This window comes from Scylla paramamosain, chromosome 44, assembly GCF_035594125.1.
Source record: "Scylla paramamosain isolate STU-SP2022 chromosome 44, ASM3559412v1, whole genome shotgun sequence".
Lineage (NCBI taxonomy): Eukaryota > Metazoa > Arthropoda > Malacostraca > Decapoda > Portunidae > Scylla > Scylla paramamosain.
The window spans coordinates 62,501-80,000 of record NC_087194.1 but is presented as its reverse complement, the minus strand read 5'-3'; the positions used below and the strand labels follow the sequence as shown (position 1 = coordinate 80,000).

Sequence of the window (17,500 nt, the reverse complement as noted above, 5' to 3'; positions counted from 1 at the left end):
CTTGCATTAGTGAGATGGACAGAAAGAGAGAGAATGAGAAGAACTACGATGACTAAGAAAATAAGGGTAGGAAAGAGAAAGAAATGAAAAGTCACTTTCTCACACACCCAGACACACAATCACCATCACTTACGAATGATGAATATCTCCTGCGAGGAAGAGTTGTGGGCGGCAATGGTGCACATGGCGTCACCGCAGAAGAAGATGCAGCCCAGAATGACCATCTTCCCCAGGCGTGGCTCGATAGGCAGGCGGGCAAGGATGCGGCCAAGGGGGGTCAGCTCGTCAATCTTGTCCAGACACTTCATCTCTGTGGGGATGGCAGGGGTTAGCTGGGAGGGAGTGTTACTATTGCTACTACTACTGATGTTACAGTACCATTACCTTCCCAACACCTTCCTCCCATTCCTCCTCCTCCTCTTCTTCAACACACTACCATCATCTCAACATCTCCCTTCATTCACGACCACTATCAGCACTTCTCATACTCTCAACATCACCTCCTCCTCCTCCAGGTTAAGATTCACCGCAGGGAGTAACCTCAGCCTCAGTGACACCACCAGTACCTCCCCTATCATTACCTTTCCAACACCTCCCTTCACTAATACCACCACCAGCACTTCTCATACTTTCAACATCACCTCCTCCTCCTCCAGGTTAAGACTCACCGCGGAGAGTGACCTCAGCCTCAATGACAGCATCGATGGGGGGCGCCTGGATGGCCTTGGACAAAAACTCGCCAATGGAGCCAAGACGGAGCAGCTTGATGGACAGGCTGACCTCGTGAAGCGGTGTACGGAACATCTCTGGCGTGACGTGCTCGTCCAAACGCTCATGACGTGCCTAGAGGGGAGGTTGTTAGGTTATATTGCGTGGGTGGGGTTGAGTGTCAGAAGATGGGGAGGCAGCTGTGTTGGGGGATTAATGTTGGGGTACGGAGGTGAAGTTAGGTTAAGTTGTGAGGGTTCTTTTTTTTTATATATATAGGAAGGACACTGGTTTACTGTGGTAGGGAGGTGAGGTGAGGTTAGGTCAGGTTGTGAGGGGGTTTAAAACTAGGGAGATGAAGTTAGGTTGTGAGGGTTAAACTGTATGGTAAGGAGGTGAGGTGGGGTCATGTTGTGGTGTGTTGTGCTAATGTGGAAATAAGGAGAAACAAATAGAGAAAAAAAAATGAAAAAAGAGAGGACATCAAAAGCAGCCACCCTCTTACTCTAGTGCAAAGGTGGAAGCAGAAGCCTGGCCGCACCCTGCCCGCCCGGCCCTTGCGTTGCTCCAGGTTGGTGCGAGAGGCCCAGACAGTGGCGTAGTTGGTCATATTATTGTGAGAGGTGAACAGCTTCATCTTGGCCTTGCAGGAGTCAATGACAAACACCACGTCATTGATGGTGATTGATGACTCGGCGATGTTGGTGGCCAGGATGATCTAAAAGGAGGAGAAGGATTGTGAAGGATGCTAAACTGGCTCCTTACTTCACTGTCTTAAGATACTGGGAGAGCAGGACTATGAAGGATGCTAAACTGGCTCCTTACTTCACTGTCTTTGGATATTGAAGGAGCAGGACTGTGAAGGATGGTAAAAAAAAGTCCTGGAGTGTTTTTAGGATGGCGAAGGAGGAGAGTAGGGGGTACTGAGAGGTATTTAGGATACTGGAGGATGAGCAGGACTGTGAAGGATACTAAAAAGGGTTCTCAGGTCCTTATTAGACTACTGTAGGATGCTGGAGGAGGAGGAAAACCATGAAGGACCTTAAATAGCCTCTTAAAAAACCATTCTCATCACTCCAATTCACTACATCATCCCCACCACCACAAGCACCACCAGTCACCCCCAGAACCGCACAAACAAGGGAGTGGTGATAAGTACCATCGCAGCCTCACCTTTCTCGTGCCATCCGGGACTGAGTCAAACACCCGACGCTGGTCCTCCCGGGGCAGCTGGGAGTGCAGGGGCATCACCGTGTACCTGCTGCCCCCTGGTGGAGGATAGACATAGTATTAAGTGGTCTGTTTGTAATGACGTCTCTCTCTCTCTCTCTCTCTCCCTCTCTAGTCTGGAAACACTGCATCTTCTTTCTCTCTCTCTTTTTTTTGTTTATTTATTTATTTATGGTCTGAAAATGCTTGAAATAAAAAGTGTCTATGAGGAAAAATGATAAAAAAAAACTAATCCACCTAACCTAACTTAACCTAACCTAAGAAAAAAATCCTAACTTAACCTAACACCAACAATAACTTCACCTAACCTAACCCAACAGCCCACAAACACAGCAGGCCCCTTACCAAAGACCGGGTGCTGGTTGAGGTGTCTCATGAGGGCGAAGATAGCATTCCAGCCGGGGAGGAACACCAGCACAGCCCCAGAGATGCCGAGGGAGTCTATGTACTTCAGCAACGCCTCTACCAGCTCAAAACTCATGTCCTTTTCGCTCATCATTGACAGCGTGTGGCGGGTCGCGTCTGAGTAATGGGCTGACCTGACGATGTTTAGGTTCTCCTCTGGTTCGTCGCCCGGAAGCTCGTCGTCCTTGTCCTGGTGGGGAGAGGTGGCAGTTAGGTGACTAGTGTGTTGTGGATATAGTCTGTGTGACCCACCTTCCTGTCCTTCTCTGAGTAAGTTAAAGGGAAACAACAGGCCTCTTTAAATGCCAAGGGTTCCAAAACTGTGGGATATAGTTTGTGTGACCCACCTTCCTGTCCTTCTCTGAGTAAGTTAAAGAGAAACAACAGGCCTCTTTAAATGCCAAGGGTTCCAAAATTAAGAGATATAGTTTCAGTGTGACCCACCTTCTTGTTTTTCTTCCTGGTGTCTGGCGGCGGCACAAACTTGGTAAGCTCGACGCAGTCCTCCAAGAAGTACTCCTGCACAGGGAACGCGCGGCCCTCCACCTCAATCACCATCGGGTTGCCAAAGTAGTTGTGGAAGAGGGAGATGTCGATGGTGGCTGACATGAGAATGATGCGCAGGTCTGGGAACGCACGCACCTGTTGATGATGAAGACAAGGGTATTAATTTTGTATCTATCTCTATACCAGGCTGGGTACCCACACAGGGCGGCCCAGGCTAAGCACCAAACACCCCACAACGTACACTGGTTTATCTCTACCCCCCACATCTACTCCAATCCACAATTACAAAAGCCATGATTAGTAATTCTGTTCCTGCTACATGTACAGTTCAATATTGTTCCTGGTTCTGCTTTTAGGGTTTTGTGAAGCATTCTAAAGGTTACTGAATCATGTATGGGGCAATGATGATGATAATAGCTGTTACTAAAGCTCCAGTAAGTGAGAACAAGAATCATGTGTAGGAAAATGAGAATGCTGACTAGAATGATGCAGTTAATGATGATGATGATGATGGTGGTGACTCTTCCTATGACTGAGGACAAGAATGGTGGACAGAATGAAACAGATGATGGTGACAACAATAACAACAACACTTCCCAAATACACAGCAATAGCAACAATACTGAATAGAATAATACAGATGACAATAATGACAGTAACAATGAAAGGAGTGATACAATGACACCACCACCACCGCCTCAGCCTACTACCCACAATACAATAGGACAGAACCATTTCCTCCACCCACCATAATGAAATAGAACCACCACGTCCATCCACAATGAGACAGAACAAGCGACAGCAGGACACAGCACCCACCATGTCTCGGAGAACGATGAGAATGAAGTCTGTGTTGATGTCTCTCTCGTGAATCTCGTCGACAATGACATGCGACACACCCCGCAGGCCAGACTCCAGTTTCCTAAGCAGCACGCCCACCGTACAGAACAGGATGGAGCCGTATGGACTGGGCAGCACACTCTCAAACCTGGAAGGATGGAAGGATGGATGAAACTCTGTAGGATGACAAGTATTGGGACCAGTTTCTGACTTGAGGACTGCGTGTAGAGAAGTTAAGCTTGGAGGTGAGAATTCATTACATTGAGATCAGAACTACCTCCTCCATCCACTATAATGAAATAGAACCATCACCAAGACCCACAACTCCACTACAATAATAACAACCACCACCGCTACCACCAACACCCCAGTCAACACACCACAAGGAGATTTGACGCACCTGACAGTGTACCCCACAGTGCGGCCCAGCTCCTCTGCTCGCTCACAGGCAATGCGGTCGGCCACGGACACTGCTGAGATACGACGCGGCTGAGTCACCACAATGGAACAGTAGGCACCTGACCCAGACTGTATGTAGTCGTCCAGGATGTACTGGCACACCTGTGGGGGGTTCGGGTGTGTTATTGTGTGTGTGCGTGTGTGTGTATTAGTATATCTGCTAAATAATCTATACTTCTTTTTATCTCACTACTTTTAAGGCCAAAACACACTTGGTACATGTATTAAGTGCCTCACAATCTCAAGCCAGGGCAAGCCGATTACCTGGGTTGTCTTGCCGCACCCAGTGTTGCCCCTGATGATGGTGACGGGGTTGTCGTACACGGCCGCCAGAATCTCCTGCCTCTTGTTGAACACTGGCAAGTCCTTACGCTGGTTCATCATCTGCTGCAGGCGGTTGTCGGTCTGCAGACGGTCCTGGTAGTGTTGCTGCATCGACTGGCTCAGCTGATCCAGGTTTTTCTGCAAGGTAAAGAGAAACAATCAGCTGTTTTCTTTTAGTGCTTTGACTTCAGGTTGTTCTTCAAAGCTGTGTTATTTTCCTCAGTTAGTCCAAGTTTTCTGTAGGGTAAAGAGAGGAAATCAGCTGTTTTTCTCAGTATTTTGGTTTTATTATTCTTGTTGTGATTTCAAAGGCTACACAGATGATAAGATTAAGTTTCTCTGTGTGGGTAAGAAGGCGTACTCGGCCCTGTTTCCTTCAGTGTTTTGGTCTTTTCAGTGTCAGTGTTTTGGTATCTTTCAAGGCACTATTGTTTTGGCCTTTCATTAGTATGGTTTCAAAGGCCACATAGATGATAAGGTCAAGTTTCTCTGTGTGGATAAGGAGACACACTCAGCCAGCCCCACACTCAGTCATTTTTCTAAGTGGTTTGTTGTCATTGTTCTACATAGGTCTGTATTGTATAAGGGTAGTTTCAAAGCTATACACTTGAGATGTCAGGTTCTTGTGGCTGTTTTTTTCTCCTTTGTTAAAATTTCACTAGAATCACAAAAAACACCCTTGGAAGTCTGTAAAACACTCACAACCTGCTGTTAAAAGTGGCTACCGATGCAGAATCCTTCTTAATCTATCATTACGATCACAAAGACACCCTTGAACACCCCCACTAACTTCTACTAGAGCCTGTCAAAAGCTGAGCCCTGTACTCTGATGGTAAAACGAAGATCACACACTGTATACTGACAGTGCTTGAAGTAATGTAGTACGAGGAACTGGCATCTCACAGTGGACCCTTCTTTTCATCCTTTAAGTTGCTCTGGACTAGTGCCTCTACAAAAAAGAAGGTAGGAAAAGAAAATACCCTGAATACTCCACTCTCACAAACACACGCACACACAGACGTACGCTCATAGAAGCCATGGGGCTGTCATCCAGGTTACAAGAAGTCCAGGGGTTCCAGTTGGGCTGCGGTGGCGACCAGGACACAATGCCCCCTGTGCTGGGCGGTGCGTCAGGGGTGTCAAACTCTGCCAGCTTCACGTCGCTTGCTAGGTTGACGGATATGGTTGGGTCGTTTCCCTGTTGAGAGGTTAGACTTGGTTTGGTTGGTTTATAAAAGGAAGGATTTTAGGATTGTGTGTGTGTGTGTGTGTCTGTGGATGTGATAAGAAGACCAGAGGGAAGACTAGACCTGAAGAGTGTACAGAAGGCAAAGATAAGACCAGTGGGAAGACTTGAGACCTGGAGACAGTGTGTGGAAGACGTGAGAGATGTGATAAAACAACTGCAAAAATAAAAAATGATAATAATTCTTTCATCGTTTAATCCAGTAAGGGAGAAATAACGACACCAAACAAAGTAATGATGATAACTGACTTCTAACACAAAAATAACTCTCACTACCACCTCCCATCACTTCCCTATCACCTCACCACCACTTCCCCACCACCTTTCCATCACTTCCCACTATTTCACCACCACCTCACCACTCACAGGGAACACCGGCATCACTCCTGTACTCTTGACGGCAGCATCCAACTGAGTGATGAGGTCTGGAATCAACTGCACATCATACGGCTTCAATTTCTCGCTCTCCTTCTTCTTGAGCGTGCCAGAGAACGCCTCGATCACATTGAGATGGTACAGCTGACGCACGATGGACAGTGAACAACTCTTGCTGGCCGCCTGCTTGTTGGAACCCGTCTCTCTCGCGTAGATGTCTGGGAGGATGCGGAAAAAGGTAATTAAGTTATTCTTATAAGATCTGGGGGGAAAAAGAGATGTATGGTAAATCGGCAAGTGTTTTAATCAATCTTGTTCTCTGTGGAGGATGTAAATTAGGTTTATAAATTAATTTTTTTGTTGATATTAGGAAGAAAACTGAAACAAACCTGATAAATAAGTAAAGTGGTTAGTCTATACTTCAAATTAACTAGATAACTAAGTAAATGAACCTACCTTAAATAAACTACACAAACAAGGGAACAAAACCAATCTATCTTAACTATACAAGCCAAACAAAAATGACCCCATCCAACACTCACAAAACAAACAAACTAACAAACAAACAGAAGGAACCCCCAATTCAACACTTACTTCTCTGGAGCTGCTTGACGTAGAAAGACATCTCAGCAACGAAGCTCCTGGAGTGAGGCAAGAGTTTTATTAGTGAGGTAAGAGTCCCATTTCTGAGGCAGGTATTGTTAATAGCGTGGGTCGGGTGTTCATCTTATTTTCTGAGGGTAGTGAAGTGTTAGTCTGCGTGTTTAATTAGTGAGGTAAGGTTAGTGTGGGTCAGGTGTTCATCTTTATTCTCTTGAGGGTAATGAAGGATTAATCTGAGTGCTGGTTTTGTGTATGGGTTTAATTAGCGGGGTCAGGTTGGTGTGGGTTAAGTGTTCATCTTTACTTGTTTCCTGGGGAGTTGGAAGTGTGTTGGTGTGTGATGAAACTCTGGTGGCTTGTTCATTGTAATTGTTTTTTCATTTTTTAATTGTGTATCTGCTGAATCTTGCTTGTGTTTTTGTTTCTCGCTTGTATCTTCTTTCCAGTGATTGTGTGTGTGTGTGTGTGTATCAGGTGAGAGAAAGAGGGGAAAGAAAGACAAAACGAAAGAGAAAGAAAACACACACACACACACTCCCTAAAAGAGCCAGGAAGAGACTTAAAAATTACAAATTCCGAAACAGCAAACCCTCCGTGACTTGAACACCACAACACGGCCCTTGCATGTTCCTGTGTGACAACCCTTGAGGCCAGACGTGTTAAGACAGCCACTAATGCAAGGCCCCAGGTGACATAACATAACATAACATCCTTAGACACCAAAGTAGGCCTTTATACACATCAACAGGCACTGGAAACTCAATAGGCCTCTCTTTTGTTGTTTATTTAGCCCTCTAGACCAGTATCTCTTAAAAAATAAAAACTGCATTCCCTGACGAGGACTTACCTGGGTCTGCTGCAGGTGACTTGAGGGCCAGGGGGTGGGGGTCCCTCTGCTGCGGCCTGGGGGGAACACTTCTCTCATGTATCGTCAAGCAGGGGTCTCTCTGCCCCAGCCCAGGCCAGCACTGCTCCCCTAACTGTTGGTGTGTGTGTGTGTGTGTGTGTGTGTGTGTGTGTGTGTGAAGGTGTAAAAGGTCTCTATACTCTGGTTCTGCTTTCTTTTCGATGTTTCCTAAGTTTTTCCTCCAGTTTTTGTGTATTCCTAATCTCTATCATTTGTTTTTGTAGTCTAGTCTTTTGTTGTACTAGAAATTTCCTACCTTTTATGTCATTTAAATATTTCCAGTCAGATTTCTGTGTCATCTCTTTTGTGTGTGTGTGTGTGTGTGTGTGAAGACTGCTGTGTCCTGTTAACTCTGTGTGTGTGTGTGTGTGTGTGTGTGTTCAGGAGTGCATGCAGCGTTCAGCCTGGCCTGGGGCAGAGAGGAGGTGGTCACATCACACCTCCCTGCAGTTAGTCCACGGCACGCAGCACTGGCTCAGCACAGAGAGAGCGCCTTCAGCCTTTGTGCCCAGCCAGTGCTGCTGAGGGCGCCGGGTTTCAGAGAGCAGAGCAGAGCAGAGCAGTGTTCCTCCCAGGCACCACAGCACCATGAGGAAAAGGCTTCACTCTCTAACTCATGGCTTCAGTAACTAACCATCCCATATACCATGAAAAGAGGCTTCAATGCTTCATCTCATGGCTTCAAACACTACCATTCATTACTACACCTCACAACACCATGAGAGAAAGGCTTCACGCTTCATCTCACGGCTTCATCTGAGTCACCACCGTCCCATACTAACCTAAACCTTTCATTAGGTCAGCAAGGCAAGGTACCCAGTGGCAGACAACACTCCGATAGTCTTGGTCTGAACATGGGGCTGAGAATCTGGCCTACCACTTTATATATGACAGTAATATTCATCCATACCAACCTAAACCTCACATTAGGTCAGCAAGGCAAGGTGTGCAGTGGCAGGCAACTCTCACTGGTCTTGTGTGGATGTGGGGTGGAGGATCTGGCCTACCACCTTGTATAGAGGGTGACATTACAGAGTGACACTGACAGGTGACATTGACGGGTGATGCTGACTCACTGACGCCACCCTTGCCAAAATGCTAAGGACTTTTTTCTCTCTCTGTTTCCTTGTCTTGACTCGACTGCTTCTGTACAGGTCTTATGGAAGTTGCTGGGTTTTTTGGTGATTCTATTGATGGTTCAATAGGCTCTAGTGGGAAATATTGGGTTTTTTCAAGTGTTTTCATAGTTCTAGTGACAGTTTAACAGCTCTAGTGGAAAATCTTAGGTCTGCAAGGCATTTTTACGATTCTAAACTGAAAACCACAATAACTCCCAGCACAAACTGTCTGAAACACCCAAGACAAGACACGGAAACACTCAAGAACACAGAAGTTGCTGCAAAGGTGGCTCTGGTACAAGATATAGTTTTTAAGCTTCCCGTGTCTGACTTCAGTGACGTTAAAAGGCTCTAGCGGAAAGTACGGTATTTTCAACTTATTTCTTGCTGCTTCCAGTGATAATTGTATTGTAATGGGAGATAATGCAATTTTGAAAGCTTATTTAGTGAGTTCAGGTCGACAAAGGTGGCCATGACACTACCAGCAGTACCCCAGCCAGGACTCTACCAAGGCCAGCCTCCGCCCCACGTCCACCTCAATGATCTCTCAGGTACCCAAGTCTGAACACAGTGAAGGCCTTCAGTATGTCTCTACAAGGATACCTGAACACTTCACCCGTGGAGGAGGAGGAGGAGGAGGAGGAGGAGGAAGACTACAAAAAAAAAAAAAAAAAAAAAAAAAAAAAAAAAAAAAAAAAAAAAAAAAAAAGGAAGAGGAGTTTGTAGGAATGGAAGATGAGGAGATGAAGGAAGAAAACAATAACAAAAAAAAGAAGAGAAGGATATAAAAAAAAAGGAAGGAAAAAAGAAATTTGTAGAAAGAGAAGAAGAGGAGAGATGAAGGAAGACAATAACAAAGAGGAAGGAAGTAAGAGTTTGTGGAAAGGAGAGAGAGAGAGAGAGAGAGAGAGAGAGAGAGAGAGAGAGAGAGAGAGAGAAAACAACCATAATAAAGTATTCGGCAATATTCTGCGACTCTGAAAATTGAATGAAGAGGAAGAAGAAGAAGCATCTGCAGACTTCTAAATATTACATACAAATAAAAAAAATAATGAATAAAACTCTGAATATATTGAATAATGAACAATAAAGGCACAAACTTCCAAACATTTAAGCAATGACGAATAAATAAATAAATAAATAAATAAATAAAATGCCTGGAAAACAAAATGCATTAAGACGACACAAAATTAAACAAATAACAAATGAATAATAATCCAATTTTTTTTTCTTTCAAACACTAAAACAATGAAAAATTAAAAAGCTGAAATACTTGAAAAAATAAAACATTACAACACTACCAAACCAGCAGGTGTGTTTGTGCATGTGTGTGTGTGTGTGTGTGTGTGTGTGTGTGTGTGTGTGTGTGTGTGTGTGTGTGTGTGTGTGTGTGTGTGTAGATATCTGTAGCATATGCTTGGGGGACATGTGGGCAGCTATGGGGAGGTGTGGGAAGCTTTGGACAGGTGTGGAGAGGTACAGAAGAGATGTAGACAGCTTTGGACAGGTGTGGGGAGGTATGGAGAGATATTGGGTAGTATAAACAACTCTGGACAGGTGTAGATAGCTTTGGAGAGGTGTGGAACAGATGTGGGACAGGTGTGGGGAGGTATGGACAGATGTGGGGTGGTATAAACAGGTGTAGAGCAGGTGTGGGGGTCTTACCTGTTGTGATCTGGCCCAATGGCACTGTATTTGTAATCTGTCTTGATCTTGTTTGTCTGCAAAAACATGTGAAGACGTGACTTGGCATTTTCCACCGTCCAGTTCCCGTGGATGCTGGCCGTAAGATCCACGTCCTCCGCCTGGGTGAGGGAGTGGGAGTGGTTGGGGGTGGAATGTCAGGTAAGGTCTGCTAACCTCCACCTTTCTATTTCAATCTATTTGTTTGTGAAGAGGGTGAGTGTTAAAGTGACTGTGGAATTAAGAGTGAATCCACTTCTTCCACTTGTGTTTGGTTGGTTATAGTTGAAGTGGAAGGTGCTAAACTCCACTTTTTCTCCCTCCTTCTCCCTTTCATCTTCCTTCTCTTTCTTCCACCTCCATATCTTCCTTTTCTTCATCAATTCTACACTATTCTCTCATCTCCACTTCTTCCTTGTCCTCTCATCCACCTCTAAGAACACTCCTCCACCTTTTATCCACCTATGACCAGCACCACCATGCCTTCCTTTCCTCCACTTAACTTACATTTTCCTCTTCCTCTTCTCCACCTTCCAGATCCACCACAATCTCCACATCACTCACCACACCACCACACACACACCCACCTCCTCTCCACCTTCCCAAACCACACCACACTACACCACCACACACTCACCCATCTCCTCTCCACATTCCACACCCTTTCCACCACCAAAACTCACCTCCTCCACAGCCTTCCGCTCCTCCACACGCTCCATATAGGTCATGGGGCGGCCTCCTCGCTGGATGGGCAGGTACACATTTCCCTCGTCCCTCAGACCAGGAACGGGGGCCATCGGGGCAGACAGGGGCAGCAGGCCGTCCCCGAGGAGCCCTTGGCCTGGTGGTGCCCCCATGAGAGACGGCTTCACGTCTACATTTGTGTTGTTACCAATGCTACCAATGCTACCAATGGTGCCAACGCCCCCACCACTGCCGCCATCAGAGCCCTGTAGATGTGTTGGACGGATGGATAAACAGACAGACAGACAAATATATAGATCGACAGATAGATTAACAGATGAATAGATTGATAGACACTTACACCCAACAGACACCAAACACCCCATACCCCCTCCAAATACACACACCTGCAGGTCGGGTACATCGTTGACGGACACCTCCCCTTGTCTAATGAGGAACTGCAAAAAATCCCTTGCAGCATTGGCCTGAGCGTCCTTCTTGTTGATGGAGTTTCCGACGCCAACATAATTGTAGCCTGGAACCCTCAGCTCACACAGGAACCTCTGCCTCTGTTTGGGTCCTGTGTTACCAAGCGGGTGTTAGGCTGAGGGCCTGCAATGACTATCTGTGTGTTTGAGTGTGTGTTTGTGTCTTTCTCTCAACAGCCAGTAAATGTGTGCTATTGTATACATGCCAGCCCTTACCTGCGAGGGTGGCACACCTGTAATAGCATGGGGGAGGGAGCCTCACCCCTTACTCTTGGCCCGGGACACACCCCCACACCTGCTGGCTCTCAGGTGTGGGTCGCTGTGGCCCCGGGACGGACATGGTGAGAATTAGAACATTTTAGGGTAATTAAACCTTACACTGTGGGCCTAATGATAGTGCATATTGACTGTATTTTTCATTGCGGGCCTTGTAACACTGTATCTCAACTGTATCTTTCACCAAGGGACTTCTAATACTGTACACCCAGCATGACTTCCCCTGTGGGCTTCGTAACACTGTACATTAACTGTTATCTTTTACTGAGGGGCTTCTAATACTGTACACCCAGCATGACTTCCCTGTGGGCTTCGTAACACTGTACATTAACTGTTATCTTTTACTGAGGGGCTTCTTCTAATACTGAACTGTGTAATTGTAGCATTGTATATTCATGATGACTTCTAATCTCCAGCTCTTCCCTATCATGGGTGAAGATTTATTCCACCTTTAGATTAAATTCCCAGCATTTTACACAGTCCCCAGGAGAATGATTATGCGGGGAACACAAGAACACGAGGGTCAGCGCAGGGAGCCATCAAGCTGACACATTCAATTCCCTGTATTAAACGAACATAAACGAAACTCCAATAAACTATTACCACTGCTAACACCCATTACTACCACCATCACTAGCTGTACCATCACCACCAGAGAGCCGTCAAGCAGACACGCGGCAGTCCCTGTACGAGACGCTAGGGTGTTCCTTCATCCCGCAGTGACTTACCAGAATTCCGGACTTCATAATTGGGTGTTATTTTCTTCTTGCCACAGTAAGAGTACAGCCATGACTTCACGTTTTCTGTCATCGCTGCGTCTATGGGAGAACGGCAGAGAGAGAGAGAGAGAGAGAGAGAATTAAATAAACATATGATAGTTTGTGTGACTTACAATTAAATAATGTTACTTAAGACTACTACTACTACTAATCACCAGTAAATGTGTGCTATAGTATACATGCCAGCCCACACCTGCGAGGGTGACACACCTGTAATAGCATGGGGGAGGGAGCCTCACCCCTTACTCTTGGCCCGGGGCACACCCCACACCTGCTGGCTCCCAGGTGTGGGTTGCGGTGGCCCCGGGACGGATGTGGTGGGGCTTAGAACACAGTTGGGACTTGCATCAGTAATCTTGACATGTATTAACCTAACCCTGCCGAGACGTAACATTAACCTAACCCAACCTTGCCGAGACAAAACATTAACCTAACCCAACCTTGCCGAGACAAAACATTAACCTAACCCAACCTTGCCAAGACATAACATTAACCTAACCCAACCTTGCCAAGACATAACATTAACCTAACCCAACCTTGCCAAGACATAACATTAACCTAACCTTGCCAAGACATAACATTAACCTAACCTAACCTAACCTTGCCAAGACATAACATTAACCTAACCTAACCTTGCCAAGACATAACATTAACCTAACCTTGCCGAGACATAACATTAACCTAACCTTGCCAAGACATAACATTAACCTAACCTAACCTTGCTGAGACATAACATTAACCTAACCTTGCCAAGACATAACATTAACCTAACCTTGCTGAGACATAACATTAACCTAACCTTGCCAAGACATAACATTAACCTAACCTAACCTTGCCGAGACATAACATTAACCTAACCTTGCCAAGACATAACATTAACCTAACCTTGCTGAGACATAACATTAACCTAACCTTGCCAAGACATAACATTAACCTAACCTAACCTTGCCGAGACATAACATTAACCTAACCTTGCCAAGACATAACATTAACCTAACCTTGCCGAGACATAACATTAACCTAACCTTGCCAAGACATAACATTAACCTAACCTAACCTTGCCGAGACATAACGTTAGCCTAACCTTGCCAAGACATAACATTAACCTAACCTAACCTTGCCGAGACATAACGTTAGCCTAACCTTGCCAAGACATAACATTAACCTAACCTTGCCAAGACATAACATTAACCTAACCTTGCCGAGACGAAACATTAACCTAGCCCAACCTTGCCGAGACATAACATTAAGCTAACCTAACCTTGCCGAGATGTAACATTAACCTAGCCCAACTTTGCTTAGATGTAACATTAAAACTAACCTTGCCAAGGCATAACATTAACCTAACCTTGCCGAGACATAACATTAACCTAACCTTGCCGAGACATAACATTAACCTAACCTAACCTTGCCGAGACACAACATTTGCCTAACCTAACCTTGCTGTAACATGGCATCAACGTAAGTAAACTCCTAAATATTTTAAACAATCCTGGGGATTTTAATACATACACACACACACACACACACACACACACACACACACACACACACACACACAGTCATGGAAAACCAACAATTATTTTCATGAATTTTTTGCTTCTACGTAAATAAAAAAACAACAACAAAAAAGGGATGGCAAATCATTACATTCCCTACACTAAATATATTAATTAAGAGACTGAGGTAGATAAAAAAAAGTCCGAAAGGTTACAGGTAATGAGAAAAATTGTTTAGCGACTAGCCAATCCGTTTGAACACTCCCGGCCTGCCTTCTTTCCCATTGTTACTGGCTACACTTCAATCTGCGTCTTAACTTTAAATATATACCCAATGAGTCATAAATACACGTAAACACAGGCTCTTGCTATACATATCTTCGTATTTCAGCCCATCTCAACCTTCCCGGCCTGCCTCCCTTTCTAAATTTACTGGGTACACTTCAAACAGTCTTACATTTCCACCCCCGAGGCCTCACACTCCCCCCAGGCCCCAAGCTACTCCTGTGCACTATGAATGCCCAGAAAACGGCGTACTATCGGCAAAATTCTAACCTAATATGAGCCACTGATCCAAAACGGGCGTGCATGTGTGTGTTTACGTGAAGATTAACCCTTCCATACCCTCACAATAACTCACAAGTGTTATTTCGCTTCTGTCATGCATTTCTCAAACTATATTCGAGTGTTCCCGATAGTACATGCAGGGAAATAAGGTTAAAATCAATAGTACTTACCAACGTAGCTTCCTTTGCCTCCTTCCTCAGCGGGCGGCGACTGGTAGTGACGGGGAGCAGCGTTGCCAGATTGTTTTGGCCATATTATCGTATTACACAGGTTGAAATTACTGTACTTCTGGTAAAATTATCGTACTCATGTAATTATTCCATATATTATGCAAAACTGCCACTTTCCAAATACAGAATTTAGGTTTTATATATATATATATATATATATATATATATATATATATATATATATATATATATATATATATATATATATAGAGAGAGAGAGAGAGAGAGAGAGAGAGAGAGAGAGAGAGAGAGAGAGAGAGAGAGAGAGAGAGAGAGAGAGAGAGAGAGAGAGAGAGAGAGAGAGAGAGAGAGAGAGAGAGAGAGAGAGAGAGAGAGTCATATAACCATTATATACTCAAGATAATAAAAGACAGCAAGCGTTTAATTATTCTTTTTTTTTTTACTTTCCCCGCTTGTCTCTAACCTTTCTTCCACTGTGCTGGTGGTGGTGGTCTTCCTGCCTTTCTCTTTTGTCCCTCTACATTTGTATCTGAAAAAAAAAAGATTGTATTACTGAATCAACACCAATCAACACCAATCAACGCCTAATCTAACCTAACCTACAGTGTACCTCTCTATTTACCCTCTACCCATTCCTACAACCTCCAGTACCTCCCCCTGCTAGCACTCTAACACCACAACACCCCGTCCAGACCCAGACATCCCACACACTTGCATCGTGTAGCTTCATATATCACAACACACGCTATAACACACCTGACACGCTTCTATTATCACAGCCCTTCCCCAAAACACCCCAGAATCTTTTATTTTACCTCAAGCACACCACATCTACCCTCAAAGACCCAATGTTTATCTGCAACATGCCTATAACATAACCAAAACACATCAAAAGCAACTCCAATCACACTAAAACACTTTAAAACACCTTAAACATACCCAGAACACTCCTAAACGCACAAAAAACATCCTAAACACATCGAAAGTGCACCAAAATATCCCCAAACACACTTAAAATACTCCAAAACTCACCCAAATTGACTTAAAACGCATCCAAAACACACCGTACCTACCCAAAACACACTCAAACTCATCCACAACATCCCAAAACAAACTTAAAACATCCCAAAACACTGAAAACGGCCCAAAACACACTTAAAACACCCCAAAACATACCCAGACTGACCTAAAATACCCACAAACGCACCCAAAACTCACCCGTATCCACACAAAACACACCCAAACTCATCTATAACAACCCAAAATACACTTGAAACACCCCAAAACATTGAAAACAGTCCAAAACACACTTAAAGCACTCCTAAACAAGCCTAAGACACCCCAAAAAACACCAGGGACGCTAAATATTGACTCAAACATCACCAAACCCCATCAACACACACTCCAACACCCCCTAAACACCTCCAGACACACTCCAACACTCCCTAAACACACCAAATACACTGAAAGCACTGTCACGGAAGACAAATACCACAAAGACAGACAGGGCAGCAGGGAAAATTAACCTAAATATTGTTTTCTTACCATTTTTCTGTTTTACCACCTCCTCTATTCCTTCTCCCTTCCTCTTTCGCCTCTATTTCTCTTATTTTCTTACTCATTCTACTCTTATCTACACGTCTGAGTTTAGAAACACTTGGAAACACCAAGAAAACACTGCAAAATACGATAAATATTATCGAGGAGACAGCGGAGCCGATCAAGGTCCCCGGTCCATGATGGCGGCCGTGACGTCACGGCTAATTTACGTACCGTAACGGATTTCATTATGAAATTGACCCCTCGAAAAAATGGAGCTAGGCTCGAATGCCTTATATATTCTGACTTGACAAATACTTTAACAATTTTCCACAATATTATAACAGCTCCAGCCTGAGTAGTATTTAAAAAATATCCAAATTAATTATGGAAAAATTGTTGAAATATTCGATCCCATTTAAATCATTGAAAAGTCCACAACATTTGAATTTTTAGAAACGTAAAAAATTTTAAAAAATCTGAATTATCATCTTACACCATCAAAAGTTACCTGGAACAAGAAGTAAAAAAATAAAACCGAAATTGTGTAAAAAACAAGTGTTGGAACATAAATACGATTAAAAACCACTGAAAAGTCCACCTATTTTGACTCAATAACAACATAAAACACTTTAAAACATACAAACTATTTTTTCAAGCAATGAAAAGTTAGTTACAAGCCGAAATAGAGAGACAATAACATAAAAAGTGTTGTAAACACAACTTTTAACAGGACCATAAACCATTTTTAAAGTCCACTTATTTCTCTCAACAGGAACGAAAAAACACTTTAAAAATCATAAGCAATTTTTAGAAACACAAAAGACGTAACTAGAGCGTGAAATAAAAAAACAAGTTTGTCAAAATACTGCCAAAAAAACTCCCCACATTTTCGTAAAGCAACACAAAATGGAACACAACTCAACACAAGCAACGAAAACACTTCTAAAGCAAATCATTATTTTTATAAACCACAAAAACATGCCATACGAGCAGAATAAAGAAGTTAAGAAAAATACCAAAAAAATTTTGAAATCCACAGGTTGAATCAGGTTGGCAGAGGTAGCCAGGC

General features: G+C 44.0%; 1 protein-coding gene across 8 annotated transcripts in view; it reads right to left on the bottom strand.

Moving 5' to 3' along the window:
* Positions 1-17,500, bottom strand: part of LOC135094011 (ATP-dependent RNA helicase A protein-like) — a 23,538-nt gene that overhangs the window by 5,249 nt on the left and 789 nt on the right. For 3 of the 8 annotated variants that reach the window (XR_010263542.1, XM_063993717.1, XM_063993715.1), the window contains exons 2-19: positions 15,353-15,418; positions 14,869-14,986; positions 12,582-12,671; positions 11,497-11,669; positions 11,089-11,355; positions 10,388-10,527; positions 6,689-6,735; positions 6,086-6,312; positions 5,498-5,671; positions 4,414-4,611; positions 4,091-4,251; positions 3,670-3,838; positions 2,788-2,985; positions 2,284-2,533; positions 1,882-1,976; positions 1,214-1,426; positions 669-843; positions 134-310 (exon numbers count right to left, since the gene is read on the bottom strand). Coding sequence is in view for 7 of the 8 variants with exons in the window: in XM_063993717.1 (XP_063849787.1) it covers positions 134-310; positions 669-843; positions 1,214-1,426; positions 1,882-1,976; positions 2,284-2,533; positions 2,788-2,985; positions 3,670-3,838; positions 4,091-4,251; positions 4,414-4,611; positions 5,498-5,671; positions 6,086-6,312; positions 6,689-6,735; positions 10,388-10,527; positions 11,089-11,355; positions 11,497-11,669; positions 12,582-12,663 (2,746 nt within the window). In the remaining variant the exon portion in view is untranslated. Of the gene's footprint in view, positions 1-133; positions 311-668; positions 844-1,213; positions 1,427-1,881; positions 1,977-2,283; positions 2,534-2,787; positions 2,986-3,669; positions 3,839-4,090; positions 4,252-4,413; positions 4,612-5,497; positions 5,672-6,085; positions 6,313-6,688; positions 6,736-7,544; positions 7,601-10,387; positions 10,528-11,088; positions 11,356-11,496; positions 11,670-12,581; positions 12,672-14,868; positions 14,987-15,352; positions 15,419-17,500 lie in introns of those variants that run through there. The other 5 variants (XM_063993719.1, XM_063993718.1, XM_063993720.1 and 2 more) reach the window with 4 other exon arrangements.